The sequence below is a fragment of the Eschrichtius robustus genome, chromosome 16, assembly GCF_028021215.1.
Source record: "Eschrichtius robustus isolate mEscRob2 chromosome 16, mEscRob2.pri, whole genome shotgun sequence".
Lineage (NCBI taxonomy): Eukaryota > Metazoa > Chordata > Mammalia > Artiodactyla > Eschrichtiidae > Eschrichtius > Eschrichtius robustus.
The window spans coordinates 77,431,509-77,459,279 of NC_090839.1; the positions used below are offsets into that span (position 1 = coordinate 77,431,509).

The 27,771-nt window shown below is 51.0% G+C and overlaps 2 protein-coding genes across 8 annotated transcripts in view; one reads left to right on the top strand and one right to left on the bottom strand.

Annotated features, from left to right (window-relative positions):
* The window catches only part of STX1B (syntaxin 1B), a 33,546-nt gene extending 14,901 nt beyond the window's left edge, over positions 1–18,645 (bottom strand). For 4 of the 6 annotated variants that reach the window (XM_068565478.1, XM_068565477.1, XM_068565475.1 and 1 more), the window contains exon 1: positions 3,752–3,820. In XM_068565478.1, the coding sequence (XP_068421579.1) occupies positions 3,752–3,781 (30 nt within the window). In that variant the 5' untranslated portion in view covers positions 3,782–3,820. Of the gene's footprint in view, positions 1–3,751; positions 3,821–18,512 lie in introns of those variants that run through there. The other 2 variants (XM_068565480.1, XM_068565479.1) reach the window with 2 other exon arrangements.
* Positions 18,646–18,745: 100 nt separating this feature from the next.
* On the top strand, positions 18,746–25,196 carry STX4 (syntaxin 4). Of its 2 annotated transcripts, none has more exons than XM_068524450.1 (11): positions 18,746–19,022; positions 19,211–19,312; positions 19,425–19,524; positions 19,661–19,735; positions 20,458–20,528; positions 22,062–22,170; positions 22,242–22,318; positions 22,556–22,693; positions 23,582–23,692; positions 23,770–23,868; positions 25,108–25,196. In XM_068524450.1, exons 1-10 carry the CDS (start codon positions 18,993–18,995, stop codon positions 23,848–23,850), a joined length of 894 nt encoding a protein of 297 aa, XP_068380551.1. In that variant the 5' UTR covers positions 18,746–18,992; the 3' UTR covers positions 23,851–23,868; positions 25,108–25,196. The 2 variants fall into 2 exon arrangements, with proteins under 2 accessions (XP_068380551.1, XP_068380550.1); XM_068524449.1 differs by lacking the exon at positions 25,108–25,196 and adding an exon at positions 23,965–24,438.
* Positions 25,197–27,771: the final 2,575 nt, after the last annotated feature.

The window sequence follows — 27,771 nt, forward strand, 5'->3', positions numbered from 1 at the left end:
GTCCTTCAGTCATCTGACAAATATCTCTGATCAGTGTCCAGTTCTCTTCTGGCTGCTGCGGAGAATACAGTGGTGAACAAGACAGGAAGGGGTCCTGCCTCCAAGGAGCTGACATTCCAGGGGAGGGAGACAGACAATGGAAAATGAACAAGACAATTTCAGGTGATGCTACTTAGCAAGAGGGAGATAAAGCAGGAGGTGTGATAGAGAGAAATGGGCATCAGGGAGGGCCTTTCGGGAGGGGCTTGACATCTGAGCTAAGGCCTGAGGAGTTAACTGCACCACAGTCTGGAGGACATAGAATTCAAGGCAGAGGGAACAGTGTCCAGGCAGAGAGAACAGCATTCAGAGGGACCAGCAAGTGCAAAGGCCCTCAAGCAGGGGGAACGTGATGTGTCTGAATGGCAGAAACAAGCCCCACGCAGCTGGGGGATACCAACGCATCAACCAGGGTTCTCCTGGTCCGTGCCCGCTCTCCTCAAACACGAGGCTGCCCTTTCCTTCTGCATTTCTAAAGCGCCTATTGTGCCTATCCTATACCTGAGGGCTACACCTGGGACCCAGTCCCTGCCCGCAGGGTGCATGACTTGTCCTAGAACAGCCTCCATTTCCACCCGCCCTCAAATTCCAGCCTCCCTCACCTCAGGCCTCCCCCCACCCACTTCCCAGTCTCCCATCCACCCCCACTCCTGCCTTCCCACTCCACAGCCGCATCTCAGGCTCCAGCCCACAACGCGTCCCCTTGTGGCTTCTCTCTCTCCGCAACCTTCCTCTCCACCTCACTTGCTCCCTTGCTCTCCTCTTCAGCCCCATCTCTGCACCCATTTCTTGGACCCTGGGACACCCATCCAGCCAACTGACTCCCCACCGCAGCCTCCGCTCCAGCCCAGTGCCTCCCAGTTGCCAACCAAAAGTGCCTGGTGAACTGGAAACAGAAAACCCTGGTTCAACCCTGGCTCCGCCGTTAACAGCTGTATGACCTTAGGCAAGTCAGGTTACCGCTGTGGCCCTCAATTTACTCCAATAAATTAGGGGTCCCATCTTGCCCATCTCAGGGGGCTGATGTGAGACTCAAGAGAAATAAATGAGTCACCTGTGGAATAAAAAAACTCTCATGGAGCAATGCTGAGCACCAGGCCTCCTTCTAGGCGCTTCCAGCATAATTTCAATCCTCAGGACAGCCCTCTGAAGCAGGTCCCGTTATTACTCTCAATACACACATGAAGAAAGTGAGGACCAGAGAGGTTAAGCAACTTACCCAAGGTCACACAGGAAGTAGCAAAGCTAGGATTTGAACCCAGACAGTCTGACTCCCAAATCTGTGCCCTTGACAGCTATGTGATGAACAGATGTGAGAACCCCTCGGGAACTCAAAGTACTGTTGGAAAAAGACAATCAGGCCCCCTGGGCTGACATCCCCACCCATCACCGCCTTTCCATCCCTCTCAGGCTCTCAGAGACCCCTTTCCCAGGCCTCCCACACCCTGCCCAGTCTCTCCTGCCTCCCAGCTTCCTCATTCTCAACTCTGGCAGGGAGACCCCCGTACTCCCTGTATCTGGAAGCTTTTTTTTCCGCCCCACACATGCCCTCCCAAATCTCCAGTTTCCCTGAGCCGTGACTAACACCAGAGCCATCAGCATTCACTCAGCCCCCTCTGCCCCTCCACCCCACCTCCCACCTCCCCCATCTGCTGCCCCCAGCAGCCCCAGCAGACAGGATTCCTCCCCTCTGGGCAGGGGGTCCCTGATCCACTCAGATGAGGACTCCCATCCCCTGCCTTCCCTGTACCCCTGTCTTCGCCTTTTCCCTCCCCCTCTCTCTAATCACACCACAATTCCACCACCACCTCACCCTGACCCACTTTCCATTTCTTGGGATTTTGGAGTCATGGCATAGTCTTGGCAGCAGTGGATCTGGGTTCAAATCCGGGCTACTCACTTGCTAGCTGTGTGACCTTGGGCAAGTTTCAACCACTGGGCCTCGGTTTCCTTCACTATAAAATGAAGTAGTCTCCCAGTCTCCCTACCTTACCAGGTGAGGGTCTAATGAGATTATGGATGGCAACCTGCTTTGGATGAAAACGGGGAGAGAAGGGGAGTTAAGAGCACCAACACTGGAGTCAGCCTGCCTGCCTGCCTTTAATTAGCTGTGTGATTTTGGTCAAGTTACTTAACCTCTCTGGGCCTCAGTTTTCTTATCTATAAAATGGGATAATACTAGTACCAGTCTCCTAGGGTTGCTGTGAGGATCGAAATGAGTTAATATGTATAAAACACTTAGAACAGTGCCTGGCACATGAGTGTTGCTTATTTTTATCACCTGATGCCTAAGCGTATATTCACTCAAAGTTTAATTAAAAAAAATAAACCTTCAAAATTCCCTCCCCCAACCACCAGTTCCTCCTTCCTTCCCACCTGCCAACCCACCTCTCCCAGAGACAACAGTCACTTGCCTCTAAGGCCCTTCCTCTTGTCTTTCCGTAAGCAGGTTACCCACCCCTAAATCCAGGGGGCTCTCCAAAGACAGAGCTTTTTACCCCCAGGATTGAGACTTCTCTTTCAAAGGCTAAAAAAGCAGAGACGCATGTCAACTTGCCAGACGGGAAACCCAGATTCCTGTCTGATCTTCCCAGCCACTTGCTTGGTGACCTTGGGCAAGTTCCTGCCCATTGCTGAACCTCAATCTCCTCATCTGTCAAATGGGATAACAACCCCAGGGTAATAACCAATAGGCTGCTGGTGAAGTGTGTCAGGCTACATCAGTTGGGTCTAGTACTTTATTAACATAACCCCACAGCAGGCTGTCAGCTCTGCCTCCTCGGGGCCCCAGGTCATGTCTACAACCCTCCACGCCACCGCATCCCCCCAGGCCCAGAAGCCACTCTTATCAAGCCCCCACTCCCCAGCCCCTCCAAATAGCAGCCTTCACTGCAGACACCAGTGCCACCCTCCTCCCCCGTCACCCAAACACAACTAACTGCCTGGCCCGACTCCTGGAGCCGGGCCTCTTCAGGCCTGCAGACCAGAGGCCCACGTCAGCCTGCCCCTGGCAGTTTAGGATGCCCCAGTTCTCCCCAGTGGAGCACAATCTCTGTCATACAGCCCAATTCCATGGCCCTGTGCGTGGAACCTCCTCCCTGTCCCCCTGCAACCCCCTCTCCCACCTCTGGGGTCACCCTATCTCAGGCCCCAGCCCTCTGGCTACCTCCAGAGGCCACCCCTAGTCCCTCCTAGTCTCTGAGAGGTGCCCCCTCCCTACGGAGAGCAACACACACACACTTCATTCACTGCCAGGTGCTGGCATCTCAGTCAGTCCCAGCGTGTGTCCTTCCCCACAGCAGCCTCCAAATCTGGGTCTCACTGGGCTCAGCCTGGCCCAGGAACTGCCCACATCCTTCTAATTCAGCAAATCTGCCCAGCGGATGACAGCACCCTCCAATTCTCTCCCACACTCACTCTTTCCCATCCCCCGATTAGACCCCAGGGTCCTCCTGGGAATGTAGGGTGTCCAGGGCCCCTGAGACCTCTCCTGCCCCCTTGTGCCTTAATGGCCTCCAAACCCTTCTAGCCACTGTCCCTAAAATGCAGGTTCATTGGAGACATCAGGTGCCTTCACATATTGGGGTGCCCCTGCCACCAACCTCCAGTCTCATCATCTGCCCCCACGTCCCAGCACCTCCCCCACTCCACCCCCACGCGCTCCCCAAATACTGGGGTCCCGCCCCCCCATTTTCCCCACCCCCAAGCTCACACTCCGCAGCTCCTGAGTCCGATCCTTCATCCTGCGACGGCTCCTCCTCCTCCTCCTCCTCGTTCTCCTGCCTCTCCTCTGCTCCCTGCCTCCTGCCTCGGTGCTGGAGTCCTGAGTCTGGGGGCGCCGGCGGGGGGGCGCCGAGGCCGCTGTAGGGGGGCCCGCGGGTGGGGGCGGGGTGAGGGGCGGCGGGCTGAGGGCCGGGCAGGGGCAGGGGCCTGGGCCTGGCTCGGCTCTGCCGGGGCTGCGGTGGCGATGCGGCTGCGGCACAGGCTTGGATGGAGGGATGCGGGAGCTGAAGCGCGGGGGAGGGGGGAGGAGGGAGGTAAGGAGGAAGGGAGGGAGGGGGGAACCGGGAGGGGGCGGGGAGCAGGGGGCATGCGCAGCGCCCCGGGCTGGGGGCGCCTGGGGCTTGTAGTCCGGGGAGGGGGACCCAGGAGGGAGGGAGACTGGAGAGGCCTAGAGGGGGTGGGGGAGGGCAGAGCCACAGAAAGAGGGAGAGATGCGGAGAGACGGAGGAGATGTGGCTGGAGGCACAGAGATGCTGCTGTGGGACGGGGGTGACGGTGGAATGGCAGAAAGAAGGGGTAAGGGAATGAATTAAGGGAATAGCCTGGGGAGAGGTGCTGTGGACCCCTTTACACCAGGAGATATAGACAGATTTTATAGTTTGTGTTTGGGAGTATCTGTGTGAGTCTGTGCACGACCACCTCTGTGTGTGTGTCCCTGCGGGAGGCTCTTTGGACACTAGAAATAGCAAGAGTGACCCTCTAGGTGGCTTTTGTGATGCAAGGAATCGGCCAAGCCTAGCTGAGAAGGACATGGGGCTTGTTTTTTTGCACAGCCTTCCCCACTCTAAGTGTGAGAGTCCCCGGACAGTGTGGGTCACAGAGCTCTGCTTGTCTCCCTCCAGGGACAGGGTGCTCACCACCTCAGGGGACCTCCTGGCCTATCTTTAGATGGCTCTGACTGTCAAAACAAAATTTGTCCTTATTGGGAGGGGAGTTCTGGTCCCCCCGAGGGTCCAAGTACCCTGCATCCCTCTCCTTAATGCCTGCCTCACCTCTTCCCATCTCCACGTCTTAACGTCACATCAAGTCCTCTACCCCTGCAATGGGGCTTTGGCCTCCAACAGGACTTGAACCTGCTTCTGCCAAGTTACCCAGTGACCTCCTCTATGCCGAATCCATGGACCACTTGCCAGGCCTTATCCTCCGTGATCGGAGGATATACGACACTGATGACCCCTCTCTTCTTGAAATCCTTCCCACCTTGGCTCCCACCTGCCTCCTGCCTCCCATGCCTCCCCCTCCAAACTCTGGATGTTGTTTCCCAGCCTCCTTCCAGACCGCCCACCCCCCTTTCTTCCACTTCCCCGCAGCAGCAGGGTTTCCGGGGCCCCCTCCCAGTTTCTCTTCTTTTTTTACCCTGTCACCTCCCCAGGTTCAGCCGTGCCTACATGCCTGCAATATCCACATCTATACCTGCAAGCCAGGCCCTGCTCCTCAAGGGCAGTACCTGCTGTATGCCTGAGCACTGAGCTGAGCACCAAGAACAGAGACCAAAGATGCACTCGGAGACGTGTGGATCCATAACTATCGTAAGCGAGGCCAGGGCTTTGACGTTGACCACAAAGACTGTGGTGGCCTCGCCTTCCCCCAAAGTGCTCTCCATCAAAGAGGGCATCTCCGTCCACCCAGTCACTCAAAGCACACAGAAAGCTGTCCTTGGCTCCCTCCCCCATCCAAAGAATGCTACCATGTTCCGAGCATCCGCCAAGTCCCTGGTGCTCCACTGAGTAGCCCCCATAATCCTTCCAACCTCAGGACAGCTACTGCTATTATCCCAAGTGTCCAGATCAGGAAACAGGCTTGGAATGGTTAAATAACATTTAGTAAAGGACAGGTCTGGGGCTCTTGCCTGCATCTCTTGATTACAAAGCTCATTCTTGTAAGACCACAAGGTTCTAGCCCCTCCCTCAACTGCCAAATCCAGAGCTGTCTCCTGGGCCCCCTCCATCCCCACCACCCCTGGTCAGTCTAGGGGTAACTGACCTGGGCCATCAGAACAGCCTCCTTTTGGGGAATTCCCTGGCCGTCCAGTGGTTGGTTAGGACTTGGCACTTTCACTGCCATGGCCCGGGGTTCAATCCCTGATTGGGGAACTAAGATTCTGCAAGCCGTGCGGCATGGCCAAAAAAGAAAGAAAGAAAGAAAGAAAGAAAGAAAGAACAGCCTCCTTTCTGGTCTTCCCGCCTGCAGCCCTTTTCCTTCACGTCCAGTTTTCTACCCAGGTGCTAGTGTGATTACCCCCCCAAAGAAATGAGATAATATCAGTCCCCTACATCAACAAAGTCAACGCCCCACAACTTCCCGGATTACACTCAATAGCTGCTCTGGCATTTGGTCCCCATCACCTCATCTCTCCTATCACTTCCCTCCCTGTTCCATGGACCCCAGGCCTTAACGACACCAAGGAATCATGGACGCCAAACACCTTGGAGTCTTTTGCTGTGTCTTTTCCTCCGCCCGGTACGCTGTTTCGTCCCTTCATTGATAGTCAGGCTTCTCATCCTTCAGGACCCAGTTCAAGCCTCTGCCAGCAGTCCAGGCTGACAGCCTCATGAGCCGTGGGCTGAGTCTGCTTCCACACTAGACTCATTTCTTTTTTTTTTTTGGCCGACCCGCGACTTGTGGGATCTTACTTCCCCCACCAGGGATGGAACCCATGCCCCCTGCAGTGGAAGCACGGAGTCCTAACCACTAGACTCCCATGGGAGTCCCATAGGGCTGACTCATTTCTGCTTCTCCCCAGCAACTAACACGAGGTGAGGCACAAAGTAGACATTCACTAAAAATCTGAATGAAGAGATGAATGAATGAATGGCATATTCCCTCACACCTTTATCCCAGCATAAAGACAAAGAAAATAAGTTCCATGAATGCAGGGATTTTCTAAAAATTGAAATATAATTGATGTACAGTATAAGTTATGGGTGTACACTATAGAGATTCACAATTTTTAAAGGTTATACTCCATTTGTAGTCATTATAAAATATTGGCTATATTCCCTATGTTGTACAATATATCCTCATAGCTTAGTCATCTTACACATAATAGTTTGTACCTCTTAATCCCCTACCCCTATATTGCCCCTCCCCCTTCCTCTCCCCACTGGTAATCACTAGTTTGTTCTCTATAACTGTGAGTCTGCTTCTTTTTTGTTATATTCACTAGTTTGTTGTATTTTTCCAGATTCTACATATAAGTGATATATACAGTATTTGTCTTCCTCTGCCCGACTTATTTCACTTAGCATAATACCCTCCAAGTCCATCCATATTTTTGCAAATGACAAAATTTCATTATTTTTTATGGCTGAGTAGTATTCTGTTGTGTGTGTGTGTGTATATACCACATATTCTTTATCCACTCATTTGTTGGTGGACACTTAGTTTGCTTCCATATCTTGGTAATTGTAAACAATGCTGCTGTGAACATTGGGGTGCAATTATCTTTTTGAATTAGTTTTTTTAAATTGTTGTTGTTGTTGTTGTTTGGAAATATACCAAGGAGTGGAATTGCTGGGTCATATGGTAGTTCTATTTTTAGTTTTTTGAGAAACCTCCATACCGTTTTCTGCAGTGGCTGCAGCAATTTACATTCTCACCAACAGTGTACGAGGGTTCTCTTTTCTCCACATCCTCGCCAACATTTGCTATTAGTGTTCTTTTTGATGATGGCCATTCTGACAGGTGTGAGGTGATATCTCATGGTGGTTTTGATTTGCGTTTCCCTGATGATAGTGATGTTGAGCATCTTTTTATGTGCCTGTTGGCAATCTGTATATCCTGTTTGGAGAAGTGTTTATTCAGGTCTTCAAGGCAGGGGTTTTTGCTTGCTTTGTCCATTGCTGGTTCTCCAGTGGCACTATGGCACCTGGCACATAGTAGGTGCTCAATAAATATTAGTTAAATGAAAAAAAACAAAACAAAAAAGTAAATATTCATTAAATGAGTGAATGTGTGAAAGATGCACAATTCAAATCTGGCTGCGGCTCTAAGGACACATAGGCACACACGATGTGATGACAATGGTAATCCGTCTCACGGGTCAGTGATTTTGAGCTCAATACATCCATGATCACTTAAAGTCCACTCAATAACAATGTGAGGTGGGTTGCCTGGACCACACACCAGCCTCCTATGCAGTCTCCCTGCCTGAGTGGCCTTTCTAGAGCATCAATATCACCAGGCCAGCCCCTGCTCAGAAAACCTCTCCAGTTCCCCGCTGCTGATGAGATAAAACTCAGACTTTCTCACCTGACTTCCCACTTTAGCACGTACCACCATTCCCCATGTAACAGATCCTGGTCCCAAGGTAGTTCCTGCGTCTCCCCACCTCCATGCCTTTCTTCATGTTGTTCCTGACCCTTGGAATACCTTTCCCTCTCCCATCTCCAAGTCCAACTCCTACTCTTCCTTTCAAGGTGAGCTGCAGGAGTCTTTCTTGACCCTTCCGAAGCTGGAGGGCAAGCCTGTTACAAATACAGATGACCAGGTCTCTTCCTTGGAAATTCTGAGTCAGTAGATCTGGGTTTTTAGCAATTACCTCTGGCAATTCTTATTTTCAGTCAAGTTTGGGAACCACAGTATATCAGATAGGCAAGGCTAACGCTAGGTTATGCTACATAACAAGTATCTCCCAAATCTCAGTGATTTAATACAACAAAGGTTTATTTTTGTAATGGGCTTGGGTTACTTCCCAGAGCACCTATCCTTCAAGGAAGACTCAGTGCTTCAGGTAGCAAAATTTAAATGCAGCTTAACAACCCATTGGACTCCGAGTGCCTCATATTCAAGGACCCCATCTGATTAATCTCTGCCTCCCCATGGTACCTGGCACAGGACCTATCACACCTGCTTGCTCAGGAACAAAAGAAGGAATACCCATTTGACCTATTCATCCATTAACCAGTATTTATTGAGGCCCTGCTCTTTGTGCCAGGACTATGCTCTGTGGCTACAGACACAGAAGAGGGCAAAACAAACGTCAACCTGTCCCCATGGAGCCACTTACCTAACTTCTCTAAGCCCTAGTTTCCAAATCTGTAAAATGGGCTCTAATCCTTACCCTTCAGGCACAGCATGAGGATTTACTGAGAAAACGAGCATGAAAGCCATTTATAAACTTGAGAAATCTCAATTCAAGCAGATGTGGAAAAGCACTGTTATTCTGGTGTGTGCCCCTTCCTGTTCCTCCACCCCTCAAATCCAGTGCTCAGGTTATATTCATTAAGGCCCTGGAATTTAGTCACACATCCCTCTCCACACTGTTCCTACTGTCTGTTAAAATCATCCTGAACCCAAAAGTGAATATAATGTTAATAACTTACATAGTGCTTATCATGTGTCAAGCTCTGTTTAAGTGTTTTTGTTTGTTTTTTAATTTTTTTGGCTACACCACACAGGATGTAGGATTTTAGTTCCCTGACAAGGGATCGAACCCGGGCCCTCTGCATTGAAAGGGCTGAGTCTTAACCCCTGGGCCACCAGGGGAGTCCCTGTTTAAGTGTCTTATACGTGTTAATTCATTTAATCTTCACAAAAACCATCTGGGATTACTGTTATTATTATCTCCATTTACAGATAAGGAAACTGAAGTAAAAGAGTTTAAGTAACTTACTCGAGACAGGAGCTAGGATTCAAACCAGGCAGAAATCCTGAACTACTGAAACATTCTCCTGATCAACTGGTATCTGCCTCCCAGTGGGCTCATTCTAGCCCTTCTCTCCATCAAAACCAGAGTCAACATCACGCAGCAGAGACTAGATCATGGCACTGACTTTGTAGATGTGTTTTGGGAGAACCGATGGCGTTATAATATTGAGTCTTCCTATCCACGTACGTGGTATATCTAGCCATTAGTTTAGGACTTCTTTAAAGTCTTTCAATAAAATTTAAAAATGTTCTCTCATAAAGGCCATTGACATATTCTTAAAAGATTTATTTAGGCACCATATATTTCTTTTTTAAAAATATTTATTTATTTATTTGGCCGTGCTGGGTCTTCATCGTGGCATGTGGGATTTTCATTGCCGCGTGCAGGACTTTCTTTGTGGCATGTGGGATCTTTTTAGTTGTGGCCCGCGGGATCTAGTTCCCTGACCAGGGATTGAACCTGGGTTCCCTACATTGGGAGCGTGGAGTCTTAGCCACTGGACCACCAGGGAAGTCCCAGGCATCATATATTTCTGTAAATGGCGTTTTTACATTTCCTAATAGTTTGTTGCTATGATTTATAATGGCAATTTATTTTAAGGTATTTCTCTTATTCCCGCAAACTTGCCTCCACATACAGCAAGGGCCAGAGACTGAGGAGTGCTCTAGGACCCTCCTCCTCCCACACCATCCCTTCCAATCTGCAACTGTGTCTGATAGATTCTGTCTCTTTAGTGAATGTTGCATCCCTAACTTCAGGCCTCATTATTTTTGGCCTGATTCCTAACTGATCTCCCAACCAACCTTCACTATAGTCAATACTTACTGCACCCTTGCGCAAATAGAGAAAGGTGTCCTTTCCCAGGACACTCTACCTCCATCTGTCAGATAACTGTTGTAATAAATGTTCAAATACATGGTGTCTACATGTACTTGGTGGCCCTTTTGTGTGATGCCTTGTGTAGTGCACACTGGCACAGTCATCTGTGGTGACCTTGCACATGGCTACCAGAGGGTATCTCTGTAAAATTAAAGTTTGATCATGGTGTTCTATTAGGGGCTGGCTGTCTGTGTCCCCCCAAAATTCATATTTTGAAGCCCTAATTCCCAATGTAATGGTAGCAGAAGATGAGGCCTTTGGGAGATAATTAGGTTTAGATCAGCTCATGAGGGTGGAGCCCCTGATGGGATTAGTGCCCTTATAAGAAAAGGAAGAGACAGCAGAACTTTCTCTTTCTGCCATGTGAAGACACAGTGAGTACAAGCTAGGAAGAGAGCCCTTACCAAGAATTAAATCTGTTGGCACTTTTTTTTTTTTGGCTGCGCCACGCTGCTTGTGAGATCTCAGTTCCCCAACCAGGTATCGAACCCTGGCCCTGGGCAGTGAGAGCGCAGAGTCCTAACCACTGGACCGCCAGGGAATTCCCTCTGTTGGCACCTTGACCTTGGACTTTCCAGCCTCCAGAACTGTGAGAAATAAATGTCTGTTGTTTAAGCCACCAAGTATATGGTATTTTGCTAGAGCAGCCCAAGCTAAGACATATTCCTTTGCTTAAAATTATTCAAAGGTATGCCTTTACCATTCTTTCTTTGACATAATTATTTAAAATAAATAATACTGGGCTTCCCTGGTGGCTCAGTGGTTAAGAATCCGCCTGCCAATGCAGGGGACACGGGTTCGAGCCCTGGTCTGGGAAGATCCCACATGCCACGGAGCAACTAACCCCATGCACCACAACTACTGAGCCTGCGCTCTACAGCCCACAAGCCACAACTACTGAGCCCGTGTGCCACAACTACTGAAGCCCGTGCGCTGAGAGCACGTGCTCTGCAACAAGAGAAGCCACTGCAGTGAGAAGCACCGCAATGAGAAGCACCGCAAGGAAGAGTAGCCCCCACTCACTGCAACTAGAGAAAGCCCGCGTGCAGCAACAAAGACCCAATGCAGCCAAAAATAAATAAATAAAACAAATAAATAAAAATAAATAATACTTTCACATGGTCCAAAAACTAAATTATACAAAAGGTTTCCAGTGAAAATTCTTACTCTAACGATTGTACTCACTACCTTAGTCTCACAAACCACCCACAGGAACCACTTCTATTTGTTTACGCACAACTTTCCAGGATTTCTTTATGAGGTTCCAGGAAAAACACGTACATATGCCCACGCGCACACACACACACTCACACACACACTTTTTTTCTTATACAACAGTAGCATGATACACTCACTCTAACATTTAACTAACAATATATTTTGAAATGTTTTCATATTTATACATAATGAATATCTTCATTCTTTTTGATGGGTGCATACTCGCTAATGGACAAGTTTCAGATGTACTGCAAACGATATCCAATGAATAACATTGATGTATGTGTCATTTCACACATGTGCAGATCTGGTGAATTAAAATTCCATTTCTTCACCCTTTGCAGCCCATATGGACTTGACTTGCTTTGACTAATAGAATATGGTGCAAGTAATGTTGTGCCGGAGGGCCTCAAGAGACCTTGCAGCTTCTACTCTCACCCTCTTGGAACTCTGAGGCCACTATGCTATGAAGAAACCCAGGATGAAATACCATAGAGAGAGAGTGGCTCAGCCATCCTGGTCAACTGGACCATCAGAGCTTAGGTCCCAGACATGTAAGTGTGAGAGAGGTCATCGTGGGCCATCCAACTCCAGCCAAGGGGCAAGCTGACCGCTGCTGAGTAATGTAAGGTAAGATGGGCAGAAAAACCACCCAGCCATTCTTAGAATCTGGAGACACAATATATGCATTCAGAATTCAGAAACAATATATACATTCAGAAGTTTGATAACTATGGTCTGGGTCGTATCATTTTGCAGCCCCACCAATGAGTGAAAGTCCCTGTTTCCCCACAGTTTTGCCAAAAGACTATGTTGTCAAACATATGGATTTTGCTGGACTTCCCTGGCGGTCCAGTGGTTAAGACTCTGCACTTCCACTGCAGGGGGCACAGGTTCTATCACTGGTCGGGGAACTGGGATCCCACAAGCTGCGCAGTGTGGCCAAAAAAAAAAAATAGAAGAAGAAAAAAAAAATATATGAATTTTGCTGGTGCAATAAATTAAAAAATAATATCTCAGTATTATCTTAATTTTCACCTCTTTTATTATGTGCAAAGATGAACATCTGCATATTTGTTTGTCTTTATTGTCTTTTTGTGATCTGTCATGTTCTTTGCCCATTTTTTTAATTGAACTGTTGGTCTTTCTTATCGATATATGGGAGCTCTTTAAATAGTAGGGAGATTAGCCCTTTGTATATGATAAGGATTGCAAATATTTTTTCCCAGTTTATTGTCCTTTGATTTTTCTTTGACTTTTTTTGCCATGCAGAATTTTTTCCCGTAGACAATATATTAATCTTTTATTTTATAGTTTCTGAATTTTTCATATCCATTGGTAATGTGCTTTTATTTTTATTTTTTTTACTGAAGTTTGGTTGATTTACAAAGTTGTGTTAGTTTCAGGTGAACAGCAAAGTGATTCAGTTATACATACATATATATCTTTTTTTTTTCAGATTTTTTTCCCTTATAGGTTATTACAAAATATTGAGTATAGTTTCTGAATTTTGAGTTGTAGTTGGAAAGGCCTTCCTCACTCTAAGAATTATAAAGAATTTTGCCCATATTTTCTTCTAGTATTTTATTTTATTTTTTAAATTTTTAAAATTTTGGCTGTGTTGGGTTTTTTTTGCTGTGCGCGGGTTTTCTCTAGTTGCGGCGAGCGGGGGCTACTCTTCGTTGCGGTGCGCGGGCTTCTCACTGTGGTGGCTTCTCTTGTTGTGGAGCACGGGCTCTAGGCGCATGGGCTTCAGTAGTTGTGGCACGTGGGCTCAGTAGTTGCGGCTCGCGGGCTGTAGAGTGCAGGCTCAGTAGTTGTGGCGCACAGGCTTAGATGCTCCGCAGCATGTGGGATCTTCCTGGACCAGGGCTTGAACCTGCGTCCCCTGCATTGGCAGGCGGATTCTTTAACCACTGCACCACCAGGGAAGCCCTCTTCTAGTATTTTTATGGAGGTTATCCTGACAAGTTGTGTGAAGCATCACCTTTAGAATGAAGTTCAAGGCCAAGGTTATGGCATGGGTGACCTGGTGTCATCCACATGGAGAGGAAACAGGAGGAACAGAAGCTGGTTTAGGAGATTCTCAGGGGGAGACGATGCATGGTGTTTGGGACACGGTGAGTTTAAGACATTCATGGGACCTCCAGGAGGGGAGGAGGGGATGTCCAGGAGGCAAGTGGATTCAGGGGTCTAGAGCTTACGAGAAAATTGGGGGCTGAAGATGTGGGCTTGGGAGCCAAATACGGATGTCAGTTAAAGCCACGAGAATGCGTGTAGAGTTTAAAGAAGGGAGGTTCTCAGATGGCTCTCTAGGGAGTGATCAAGGTAAGGCTCAAGACACATCATGAAGAGAGAGCTGTGTGGGCTTCATCTCTGTAGCCCCTGGGGCTTGGGCACAAAACCAGCCTCAGAGATATCTGTAGGGTGAAGAGAAGCCCTTTATGTAATACATGCATGGACATCTTTGGTTCCTGGGGAGACGGCAAACAGGGAATGGGAGGAGGACCAACAACCTCCCCGGCAGTCCGCCCCAACCCAACAGGTGTGGAAGAGAGACCCTGTGATGGGGGAAGGAAGGAGGCTCAGTCTTGCAGTCGGCCCCCTCCTCCCCCCACAGATGATCCAAAACAGAGCATCAATAGGTGGCAGCAACTCCCCAAAGGTGGATGGAACACAGGGAGCCATCCCTGGCTGGCGTTTTCCTTGGATCCTAGTGTACTGGTTAAGAGCATAGAGTCTGGGGCTTCCCTGGTGGCGCAGTGGTTAAGAATCCGCCTGCCGGGCTTCCCTGGTGGCACAGTGGTTGAGAATCTGCCTGCCAATGTAGGGGACACGGGTTCGAGCCCTGGTCTGGGAAGATCCCACATGCCACAGAGCAACTAGGCCTGTGAGCCACAATTACTGAGCCTGCGCGTCTGGAGCCTGTGCTCCGCAACAAGAGAGGCCGCGATAGTGAGAGGCCCGTGCACCGCGATGAAGAGTGGCCCCCGCTTGCTGCAACTGGAGAAAGCCCTCGCATAGAAACGAAGACCCAACACAGCCATAAATAAATAAATAAAATTAAAAAAAAATCGTCTGCCAATGCAGGGGACACGGGTTCGAGCCCTGGTCCGGGAAGATCCCACATGCCGCGGAGCAACTATGCCTGTGCGCCACAACTACTGAGCCTGCGTGCCACAACTACTGAAGCCCGCTCACCTAGAGCCCGTGCTCTGCAACAAGAGAAGCCACTGCATTGAGAAGCCCGCGCACCGCAATGAAGAGTAGCCCCTGCTCACTGCAACTAGAGTAAGCCCGCGCAGCAACGAAGACCCAAAGCAGCCAAAAATAAATAAATAAAAAAAAAAAAAAAAAAAAGAGCATAGAGTCTGGAGCTTCCTTTCTGGTTCCAAATCCTGGCCCTTGCATTTACTAGTGTGTAACTTTGGGCAAATTACTTAACATCTCTGTGCCTCAGTTTCCTCCTCTGTAAAATGAGGACAATAATAGTACTTTCTCACAGAATTGATATGAGGATGAAATGAGTAAATATTTATAAAGTACTAGTATTGGTACCTGGCACATAGTGAATGCTAGGTAACTATTAAATTAAAAAGAAATAATTTCATTCCTTCGTGAATACTTATTGACCAGCTACTATGTGCCAGGCACTGTTGTAGGCACTGGGGACACGGCAATGAATAGTGCAGGTGAAAATCCCTGTCCTCATGGAGCTTACATTCTAGTAGGGTGGAGAGGAGGGGTGGAGGCAGACAATATATAGAATAAATTAGCAAAATATATGGTGTGTTAGATCCAAGAGGAGACACGAGAGATGGGCAGGAGTTGGCAAGACAGCTAGCCTAGGATCTGGCGCACAGTAGGGCTCAGGAGATGGAAAGGGGAAGGAAGACGAGCAGCAGCGTGGAAACCCTGGCAGAGACACTGGGGCTGCTGACATCATCAGAGTGACAATCGTGATCATCACCGTCATATGACGGCAGCAAACACTTAGCTAGCACTTAATACCAGATACTGTTCTTTCACTTTACACATGTATCATTTCATTGAATCCTTACGGCAACCCTATGAGATTGGTACTGTTATGGTTCCCATTTTTCAAATGAGGAAACTGAGTTAACATAGAGAGGTTAAGTAGCTTGCCTTACAGGGTTATACAGCAAGTGAATGAGCTGGGATTCCAGCCCAGGTCATCTGGTTCCACTGTTGGTAGATGGACCCGCAGATGGAGGGGACAGGACAAGCTGCCAAGCATCAAGATCAAGTAGGGTTTGGGACTTCCCTGGTGGTCCAGCAGTTAAGGATCCGCCTTCCAATGCAGGGGACGCGGGTTCAATCCCTGGTGGGGGAACTAAGATCCCACATGCTGTGGGGCAACTAAGCCTGTGTGCTGCAAGTAGAGAGAAGCCTGCACGCTGCAACTACTGACCCCACGCGCTCTAGAGCCCAAGCACCACAACTAGAGAAGCCCGTGCACCGCAACGAAGAGCCCGCACAGCCAAAATAAAATTAAAAAAAAAAAAAGATCAAGTAGGGTTTGACCTTCACACAGACTGAGAGGAAAATACCCCCCAACACCCACACATTCGAGGCCCAATATAGTTAATGCACCCTTCAAGGCTGCTCAGAGGGCCTGAGAGGAGTCAAAAAGGACCATGAAACAGAGATATGGGCTCAGCTCTGGAAAGCTCCATCCCCAGAGCCATTCCCTCTAGATGGCCTCTGCTCCCCAGCTCCTCCACACACCACTCCATGGGGCTTTGAGCCCAGCCTCCTATGTATGACCTTAAGTCACCATCCCATAGCCCTGTGATCCCATCCAGAGACCACAAATAAAATGATGACTATCATAATCCTGGGTAATTTAACAAAGGCACCAACAAATCCAGATCATAGCTGGAACCAAGAAGGCAAGTCATCAAAAGGCTGAGAAACAGAGAGAGGCAGGTGGGACTGGTGGGCCCAGAGAGACCTGGAATCCACAGTAGTAAAAGCCTGCAGAGGGGGGCTTTTGCAAGACCCTTTCATATCCTTCCTTACCTCACCTGATATTGCTCAATTCTTACCTTAGGCAAAACAGAAATGACCAGACCAAGTTGTCAAATGGAGAAATTAAGGCCCACGGAGGAGCAATGAATTATTTAAGACAGGACTAAAGGTCAGATGTCCAAAACCCTTCCACCGTACCACTCAGAGAGACAGAGAGAGACTAGAGACAGAGACAGAGGGAAAGAAAGGAGGGGGGCAGGGAGGCAGAGGCCAATAGGAAAGACCCAAGAGCAGAGCAATTCTTCCTCATGATTTCCAGGGAAATCCGCGGGCAGGGCTTGGCCTCCCGAACCCTTCATTTAAGCCTCTAACCCTTCATTCCCCCTGTGGGTTGATCAGAGCAGCACCATCTTCACTCCTTCATTCCCAACCCCAGACGAGCCAAATTCTAAAGGGAAGAGGAGAAGGATCAAAGCCCCTCACATAGAGTGATACAGCACTTGACAGTTTCACTATCATTGAACTTTAGAGCAGGGAATACCCATAAAGACTATCTCCCCATCCCCCTATTGCCATCCATTGTAGAGATGGGAGATCAAGGCCCTGAGATAAGAAGTGACTTTTCTGAAGTCCACAGCAACTCAGTCACAGAAATCTAGGTTTCCTTGGGACTTCCCTGGCTTCCACTGCAGAGGGCATGGGTTCGATCCCTGGGAACTAAGATCCTGCATGCTGCACAGCGTGGCCAAAAAAAAAAAAATAATAATAATAATCTAGATTTCCTTACTAGGACATAATAGAGAGGGGCCCTTCCTTCCCTTGCTTGACCTTCATATAACTCCCTGGAAAGAACCCTGGGATCCAGGAGAACTAATATTCATCCTGGCTATGCTGAGACTCACTCAGTGGCCTTGGGGCCTCCTCCTATAGAATGTAGGTTCCAAAAGTGCAAGGCATTCTTGTCTGTTACGCCCTCATGTATCTCCAGCCCTAGAACAGTGTCTGGCCCATAGTAAATTCCCAATAAATATCCACTGAATGAATGAATGTCTACAGGGCTAGGGTTAGGGAAGTGTCACCGTGACAGCCTGAAGCCTAAAAGAGAAGACTAGGGAACCATAAGCTTCATCTTCAGTTATATGAAAGGCTAAGATTCTGTCCACAAATATTTACTGAGGGTCCACTATGTGCTGGGTACTGAACTAGGTGCTGGGATTCTGGTGAGAACCCTACAGTCATGCCCTCACCTCAAGAGCTCACAGGCCACTATAATGTGGAATTTTTTTGTGGGCTCCAGAGGGTAGACTCCGGTGCAAGGTGGGGGTCTGGGGGGGCGGTCTAAGTGACATGCTGCTCAATATAATAGACTCTTTTCTCAGCCTGAGCTACCCTGAAATGGTGTCGCTGCTCAGAAGGTGGTGAGTGCAGCGGGACTGCAGCGTTCAAGCCGGGCGCCAGCCGCCCACCTGTCAGAAGCTGTGCCAGGAGTATGCGGGAGAAGAGATTTCTGCCTCGGGTGAGGTCACTTCCCACCCCCAGATGCTCTGCCTACAAAACCCTGCAACTCTCTGATGCTGGATCTTTTTCTTTTCTGAATTTCAAGGTCTCATCATGTGGACAGCTCCAAATTCTAAGTCGTCTGCCCAACACTCCCGGACCCAAAAGAAATAAAGCCGAATTCAGCCAAGGTCCTACCACCCACTGCCTCTGGGGATAGTCAGCGCCCCCTCCCCGCCGCGTGGGGGCTGAAGGGAGGTAACTCGGGCACCGGGGTGCCGAGGACGTCGTGGGGAGATAGGTGTTCCAGAGACGTAGTTGACAGAACCGAGACATGTGACAGTCGAAGCGTCACGTTCTGTGGTCTGAGAGGCTGGGACCGGGCCGGTCACGTGACGCGAGGAGGGGTGCACCGTGGGGTGATGTGAGATGAGGGGCCTCTCAGATTACATACCAATGACGCATTCTCACCCCTTTTGGCAACTAGCTTTCCGTTTGAAGATGCGATAGTTCCGGCGAAGTGGGCGGGTTCTCACGTCCTGGCAATTTTGCTTCCGTTCGGGGCCCTGCTGCTTCCGACCTCCGCCTTTCCCTCGGGTGGGGAAGGGACGATATCCCGTGCGCATGCTCCAGTCATCCCAGAGGGGGCGGGGCCGAGGCTACTGGAGAGGGGGAGAGGGAGAGAGGGAGGGCGGGGGGAAGAAAAGGGAATTCCAACCTGTGGAAACTTGGGGGTCCCCGAGGTCGGCTCCTTCCCCTTGACTGTGGATGGTGCCAGGGAAAGAGCCTCTGGCGGCTCGTGGGGGGCAGTTTTGGGGTCCGCAGGGTGAGGGCGGAGGGGAGTGTCAGAGTGTGAGTGGGATACGGGAGTTCCAAACTTAGAATCTTGAGGCCCGCCGGGCTCCGGCGCCGGGGAGAGGGAGCTCGAGCCGCCATGCGGGACAGGACCCACGAGCTGAGGCAGGTGAGAAGTCGGCGCAGCAGGGTTGGGGACGAGCGGACGGGGTGGGGTCTGGCTGGAATGCAGGACTCCTGGTCTTCGGGGCAGGGAGGGGTGGCTGTGGGCTAGGAAGGAAAGACCCGGAAGTCTGTGAGTCCTGCTGGGCGAGAGCAATAGCAAGGAAGTGATGCCAGTGACCCCGGCCCTGGCAGGGGGATGACAGCTCGGACGATGAAGACAAGGAGCGAGTCGCGCTGGTGGTACACCCGGGCACTGCACGGCTGGGGAGCCCGGACGATGAATTCTTCCAGAAGGTAAGAGGCTGGGGTGTCGGCCTGGATTCACGAGGGGGCTGGAGGACCCGAGGAGCATAGCGGCCTGGAGTACCCCCATATCTCCTTCAACCCTCTCGGTCATCCTCCCCAGGTTCGGACAATTCGGCAAACTATTGTCAAGCTGGAGAATAAAGTCCGAGAGTTGGAGAAGCAGCAGGTCACCATTCTGGCCACGCCCCTTCCCGAGGAGAGTGAGTGAAACCCTGGGTGTAGAACGCATGCTCAGCCAGAGGGATTGTGGGGATTGTAGTTCCACGCAGGTGGTGGGCAGGGAGATTTGTTGAGGTAGGGGCTGCTGTTTGGGCATCATGGCTTTCTCTTGTTCAGGCATGAAGCAGGACCTGCAGAACCTGCGCGACGAGATCAAACAGCTGGGGAGGGACATCCGCGCACAGCTGAAGGGTGAGCTCCTAGGACCTCAGACAGATACTTTCCTCTGATCCTGCCCAGCTCCTGGTATATCTGGGGAGTGTGTGGCCCAGAGAGGCCAGTGATATATATCCAGGTCACACAGCAGGCCTACGTCCAGAATCTCCGTCTCCTGGCTTCCAGTCCAAAGTTCTTTCCACAGCATATGCCTGCCTCTCAGGTTCCCTTATTTATAATGAAACCATTGACATTTGATCCTTGACTGAGGCAGAGGTTAGCGTTGCCACCCCACCCCACAAGTCAAAATCTGCATATAACTGTATGGTCCACCCTCCATATCCCAGGTCCTGCATGGGTGGATTCAACTAACCGTGGATCATGTAGTTCTGTAGCATGCATTTATTTTCTAAATATCCAAGTATAAGTGGACCCACGCAGTTGTGCAAGGATCAGCTGTACTCCTACAATTCTTGCTGCCCAGTGTGCATTCTTTGGGCAGGCAGATGGGGGTTTTGTTAGGAGGCCTCTGCATGCCTGTGGGAATTCTCCGATGTATTTATTGCAAAGAAAAATATACTTTTGCCTGTCAGAGACTCAGTCATTTTATGATAAATTTTATTTCCAAAAAAAATCCTATGGCGATAAGCACCTCTCTATTGTATGGCTGGGTGGCTGGGGTCCTAGTCGCCAAACGAATTTCAGAAGCCACAGGTCAAACTCCCCTGCTCTACCAATACTCTTGTGTCTTTCCACAGCCATAGAGCCCCAGAAGGAGGAAGCTGATGAGAACTATAACTCGGTCAACACAAGAATGAGAAAAACCCAGGTGGGTTCATTATTCCCAGAACTAGAAAATTTCAGCTAGTGTTTTATAGATCATTAGATGGCAGACGTAAGGAGGAAGGGCCCTTAGAGATCATCAAGTTCAACCAGATGATTTTCCAAATGGGGAAACTGAGGCTCAGAGAGGAATAGGATTCACCCAAGGTCAAGAACCCCGGTCTCATGACTTCCAGTCCATTATATCCCTGCCCTCTTCTCCTCCATTCAGTGAGAAGTTGCTGAGTCCCTAGACATGATCTGGGCTCGGCTGTAGGAGATACTTTCTAGAAGCCAAGATGGGGAGTTAAGCTTGAATAGATGACAAAGACATTACTCAGGTAGGACTTGGTAGCTAGTGGCTCTGCCCAGGAAAGAAGAGGGTGCAGTCAAATGGTTGGGAGGGTCCCTGCCCATGTGACAGGGACATCCTCTGCCCCAGGGACAGAGTTCAAGAAGTCAGGAAGAGGAACTTCCCTGGGGTGGAAGGTCACTGAATCAACAGCTTTGTAAGGAGATTTGAGGTGGTCTGAGCAGCCTCCTCTGGATGCCCAGTGAGGCATGGTTTGGAGTTCTTGGAGATCAGAGTTGAAGTAGGTGGGCCCAGAGCTCAGCAAAGACCCCAGATTGAAGATGGAACAGTTTGGGCATCTTGAAAGGGTACAGCTGAAGCCAGGAGAGCAGATGTGTCTTTGAGGAAGGAACTCCAAGGAATGAGCAGATTTTAGACATCAGGGAAATGGACAAGGAGAGAGGGCGTTTCGGGGGAGGGGGGGCTTGTGGTAGTCATTGGTGTGAGAGGCTGACGGCCCAGGTGGGCCTGTAAAAATCTGGGCAATCGCTATGACCCCCGGGCATCCCAGCACACCTCTAGTCTAAGCAGTGAGGCTGGTGTTCAACAGGCATTCCACAAACATTTGTTGAGGGCCTACTGTGTGCCAGACCATTTTTCAGCTGTTTGGGATACAGCCGTGAACCAAAGATCCCTATCCTCACAGAGCTTACATTCCAGTGCGGAGAGACAATCACCGTAATAAGTCAGTAAATTATTTTAGAACATAGGAAGTATTAAGGGAAAAGAGCAGGAGGAGAGGGAATGAGAACATCGGGAGAAGGCAGGTTGCAATAAGGTGGAGAAAACTTCACTTAGAAGGTGACATTGTAACAAAGACTAAAGGCCTTTGTGGGGCCTGAGCATTCCAGGCCAAAGGCGTGCAAGTGCAAAGGCCTGAGGTGGGGCTGTGCTCTGCTCAGGGAGGAGTAAAGAGCCCATTGTGGTTGGAGGGAAGGGGTGAGGGAACAGTGTCGGGAGGTAAGGTCAGAGGGGCAACGGGGGAAGGGGAGGGTCATATAGGGCCTTGTAGGTCCTGGTAAGGGCTTCGGCTTTTACTTTGAGAGACTGGGGGAGCCTTTCAAGGTGGTCAAGGCAGCAGGCACCTATGAGCTCCTGCTCTTTGCTCGCTGTACCCACGGGGATGCTGAGGCCCAGACCGGGCAGGGATCCTCCCAGGAGTACCCAGCTTCTATTCTCCATCCTTAGCACGGGGTCCTGTCCCAGCAATTCGTGGAGCTCATCAACAAGTGCAACTCAATGCAGTCCGAATACCGGGAGAAGAACGTGGAGCGGATTCGGAGGCAGCTGAAGATCAGTGAGTTGCGGCGTCCGGCCCACAGGGTCAGGTGACCTGACCAGCTCTGAGCCTGGCCTTTTCCTTCACAGCAAATGCTGGAATGGTGTCTGACGAGGAGCTGGAGCAGATGCTGGACAGCGGGCAGAGCGAGGTGTTTGTGTCCAATGTGAGTGGCCGCAGCCAGCCTCCCTCTGCCGGGCCCCCCGTTGTCTCTGAGTCCTGGCCCTTTTTCATGGAGGGAATCCTGAGGCCCAGAAGGGCACGAATTAGCCTGCCTGGAACCACTCATCAGGGGCCTGGCCCCAGTTCTAGGCCTGAGGGCTGCCCCAAAGCTGAACAGGAAATTCTGAACCTGCTGCTGGTTTCCCTGTGACTTGTCCCTTCACTCCTGTCCACTCTCCAGATACTGAAGGACACACAGGTGACTCGACAGGCCCTAAATGAGATCTCGGCCCGGCACAGTGAGATCCAGCAGCTTGAGCGCAGTATCCGTGAACTTCATGAGATTTTCACTTTTCTGGCTACTGAAGTGGAGATGCAGGTGGGCACCCCAGGCAGCTGGCCAGGCTTGATCCAGCCCCCAGACGTGAGACCGTATTGTGCCTGTCAGCCCACCTCCACCCTTAGCCTCTCTCCCCGGGGCTTTTGTTCTCCTCCAGACTGGACCAAGCCCCCAGGCTTGCCTTTATTTCCATCCTTAGCTGTGCCCCCAAATTGCGTCCTCCTCAACAGCTACTTGGATGGCCACTCCTCTATACGTTGTACCCCATCCCTCAAACTTGAGCCCACCCCAGGTATGGCCCCAACCCTGGCTCCTCCTCCACCAACCGAATCTACCCTCATACTTCTGAGAGCTCCACAGCTGCTCCCTAGAGGGCCTGCCTCCTAAAATCTGTACAAGGATGGGGTGGGAGGTGGTATTCTTCCCCCGGCCCTTATCTAAGCATAAGGGGAGCTTCCAGCCCTGTCCTGGAGGAGCTGACCCAATGCCCTTTCGCAGCTGGGAGTCATGGGGAAGAGCTTTCACTCGGTAGGAGTACCAGGATAGGGAGAGCTTCACAGCAGTGGGGAGACAGGCCTAAAGAACATGTGACTTCAGACAGACTTGTGAGGGGACAAAAGTTCACCCTGTGTGAAAAGATAGGAGCCATGTAAGGCACTCAGCTCCCAGCCAGCACTGTGAGTAGAGGTTGTACGGGGCGAGGGAGCAGGACAGAGGGACCACATGGTGGAAGGGGGCCTGGAAGCCACCTGCAGGAGAGTGGACTTTGGTCAGATGTGGTCCTGCCTCCACATCTTTGTTAGTGCAGTGTTTTCTGCCAGGAATGTCCTTCAGTCATTTGTGGTTGGGCTGGGCAGACTGAGGAGCTGCTGGGCTCTCCACCCCCAGTCATTCCTACCTGCCTGAACCGCCCGCTCTTCCGAGCAGGGGGAGACGATCAACAGAATTGAGAAGAACATTTTGAGCTCAGCAGACTATGTGGAACGTGGGCAGGAACATGTCAAGATGGCCCTGGAGAACCAGAAGAAGGCGCGGAAGGTCAGCCTCCCCCCACCCCCACCCTGGGTGGCCCTCCCTCCCCTCCTGAGTTTCCCTGACCCCCTCCTCTCCCACAGAAGAAAGTCTTTATTGCCATCTGTTTGTCCGTCACTGTCCTCATTCTGGTGGTCATCATTAGCGTCTCCACGTTGGTTTGATAGCGCTGCATATTCTCGGTGAGATACTGTGGGCCTGCCCCCTGGCCTGCCCCATCCCTGACTCCAGCCTTTCCTCCTCCCCTCAGACCCTCTTCTGCCCTCCTTCCCTTGCAGGCACTAAGAGCACCAGGGACCCCGGGTCTACCTTCTCTCCCAGCAGCTGGGGGTGGGCAGGACAGAGCCTCCAGCCAGACCCCTTCCTCACACTGGCCTTGTGCGGAGGGGCAGACGGTCCCTCTGGGGTCGGCAGCCCCTCATCCATGGGGGCCTCCCTCCTCAAGCCACAGTGCCTGGGGGCGGGCCTGCACTGTCCTGTCTGGCTGGGACATGTGGTTTTGTAAGAAATTAAAAAAAAAAAAAAAAAAAAAAGCTTGGAGATTCCCCTGTGCATGTGTGTTCCTGAAAAGGCTGGTCCAGGGCCTCCAGGTAACCAGCCTCCCCACCTCCTGGCCACCCTTGGGGACAGGCCCAGCCCAGGCAGGCTCAGATCAGACTGTCTTAGGTGCTGTGAGCACACCAGGCTGGCAGTGCCCTTCTACTCTCCCATGAGAATGAGTGGGGCCGGGAGGGGGTAACACCCCATCTGGCTGTGAGTACCTAACCCCAAAGCAGTGAGGCTGGGCCAGGCCAGGCTGGGCCACGGGGGGGCGGGGGGGGGTGGGTGGGTGGTGGTGGTGGTGGTGGTGGTGGTGGGGGGTGGGTGGGTGGGTGGTGGTGGTGGTGGTGGTGGTGGGTGTGTGTGGTGTGTGTGTGTGTGTGTGTGTGTGTGTGTGTGTGTGTGTGCATTCCTGAGGGCCGGTCTCAGAAGGGGCGATATTTGAGTGGTGTGGCAAGTGAGGAGGGGCCGGTTATGGGAAGAATCAGTGAAGAGGTTGCCAGGCAAAGGGTTCAACAGGCCAGGCCCTGTGCCCAGAAAAAGGCATTGCCTCTTACATGAGTTCAGGTTAGAGAGCTTGGCACTGCATCAGCTCACCTTGTTTCTCGGGGGTCTTGTGGCTGAAGCGGGTAGAGGAGGCAGAGGAGCCTGACCCCAGGGCTTCCATGACTCACCTGAGCTCCAGGCTTCCACTCTAAATGTCTAAGATTTTCAAGTCCCATGCCTAGTTTCTGCAGCTGGGTGTGGCTCCTGTCCCCAGACACGTAGTTTCAGGGCTCCTGGCTCCGAAGCCTGGTAAAAACAGGGAGGTGCCTGATCCTGACCAAGGTCTGGGAGCCGGGTTCCAGCCGCCCTGGCCCATCGCACTTTCGATCCCACAGGTCACCGCCGCTGCTCCTGTAGCCCAGCCCGTCTGGTTGCAGTACCTCTTGCTTCGGCCACCAAGTATGGGGTGCACACGTGGGTGCCGGGGCGACGCGAGCGATGAAGGGCTACCAGTGTGGTCGTTGGTGCAGACTGGGACCCCGCCCCTGGACCCGGGATGGGGGAGGGGTCAGAGGGCGGGATTGGGCCTCGGTGACGTGGGACAGGACCGCTCAGCCTCCATCCGCGGCTGGGCGCCCGCCTGCAGCGCCTCCCTGTGGTCCTAGAACGGCGGTTGCTTGGTGCCTGCGCCAGATCCGAGGGTACACTTGGCCCCGAGTGTACGGAGTGTGGCTGAAGGGTGGCCCGGTCCCCACTTGGAAAACGACTGACTAGCGGACCTAAATGTTGTTCCTAAAGAGCATCAGGATTGGTCCGTAGGGCGTCCTGAAGGAGTGAGCACCGGGTATTAAACAGCAATTAGAGGACGCTGATGTGGGCGGGGCCTCAGAGCGAGTCCTCAGTCGCACCCAAAAGCGATTGGATCACAGAGCTCAAGGGGCATGGTCCAAACGCCAAAGGAGACGGAAGGCGGCTGGCCAGTGAGAGACTGGTGGGCGTGCGCAGGGAGTCAGAACCTCACGCGAGAAGGCGTGGCCGGATCGCTCTCCCTAGCTGCCCGACTTGCAGCTGCCCAAGTCTGGGAGGTTACCCACGCCTTCGTCCTGCCTGAGATCCTGTGTCCTGTGTACAGAAGAAACTCTAGACGCCTACAGGAAGGAACCCCTCATTTTCAGAAGCGTGCGAACACTCTGGATGCCCACCCAATGGGGAAACTGCGGGGCCGGATGGATCCTGCCCCAGGGGAAGATTGATTTGGACGCGGGGCCTCTGCGCTTCCCTGATTCTCCATTCTCTATCTCTTCCCCTTGCGGCCTGCTTCTTCAGCGGAATCCTGTCCTTTTGGTCGCCTTTGTCCAATCCCTCATTTTTCTGCCTTCGGAATCAAACTGCACGACCCATGGTACCTACTGGAATCTGATAGAGACTGTCAAACCGACGCGGAGACTGCCACTTGCTACGCAGCTGGGTGTCCACGTGCAGTGTGTGTCTTCCGCTTGGCCGTGCTGGACAGCGCCACCCTGAAAGGCTGCTTACCCGTCTCACCCAGGACGCCGTCCAGAACCTCCTGGAAGAGGTGGCTAGATGGCCAAACGAGGGCTCAGATGCCGAGCTCAACAATTTGAACTTTTTCTGTGGGCTGTGGGGACCTATAGAAGGTTTTTGAACAGGTGAGTGGCAAGTTTGGAGCCGACTTAGCAGACGAGTGCACTGGCGGTTTCACAGGCTCCCTTGCGTATACCCGGTCCCTGTGGGAAACCGACCTGAGTGAGGGGCTAAGGGCAGGTTTTGCACTGAAATCCTGGCTTGGCTGCTGTCAGCCCAGCTTTCAGGGAACATGGCCTGTGTTAGTTGTGGCTTTTCCAAATCATGTTGCATCACAACCTTTCACCTGCAGCCCTCTCCACTTACTCCCTCACCCGCTGAATATTTCATGGTTCAGATTCTTAAGAAAAGGAACCTGACTGGTCTAGGTCAGGCTACATTGACCTACCTATGAATTGTCTACCTTGAGTCAAGATTTTACCCTTGACCAAGATGTATGAGAGGTGTTACATGGTACAAAACGCTGCAGCAGAGTGCATATGAAGCAAGAATGGACGAGTTCAGTGATTGATATCAGTTTCTGGTACAGCCCTGTGGTAGATTACTGTTCCAAATATATGCTGTCCTTCCTACTGGGCCCCTCACTTCAGGAGGATTATACATTCATGCCCCACTTACAATGGGCTTGGCTATGGCCAGTGGAATGTGAGTAGAAATGCAAAGTACCACTTCCAAATAGAAGCTTTAAGCACCAATGAGTATTCTGAGAGCTTCCCTTCTCTTTATCCTCGGCCATGAAACTGTCAGTTGCCAGATCAAGACTTCTTCAGCCTGGAACCCAGAATTAACAGGACATGAAGCTGAGCTGTAGCCCACCTGTAAAGTGATGCGTAATGTAAATGAGAAACTTCTCTTGCTGTGAGCCACTGATATTTTGAGGTTGGTTGTTACCACATCAACAGTCCTTTCAGCTGTTACAGAATTATTACCCAGCAGTGGGGTGTTGCTACAATAAAAAATAAACCTGAATTGTGTGTCATTGGCTTTGGAGCTGGACAGTGGCTGGTGAGGAAACTACCATTGGAAGCTAGAAAGATGGTGATGTGTGTTATGCAGTGGTGAAGCATTTTTTTTAACTGTAATCTGGAAATAGAACTAAGAGTATAAATAATGTCCAACTGAGTTTAGAGCTTTAGGCAAAAAATTGGGGAAAGAGAATATTAGTAGTATGCCTTGGTTGCTGTTGGGTGCATTTGACAAGTTACTGTAAGAAAGAGATGACTCAGAATATAATTGGCCAGTTTTTAAGCAGAAATGGAAGAGAATATAGAAACTCCAGGCAAGTGATCCAAATTTTTAACCAGTGAAAGATACAACTTGACAAGGCCATTGAGGCACAAAGTTTTATTAAAATTCATCTTTGTGGGACTTCCCTGGTGGCGCAGTGGTTATGAATCCACCTGCCAATGCAGGGGACACAGGTTTGAGCCCTGGTTGGGGCAGATCCCACATGC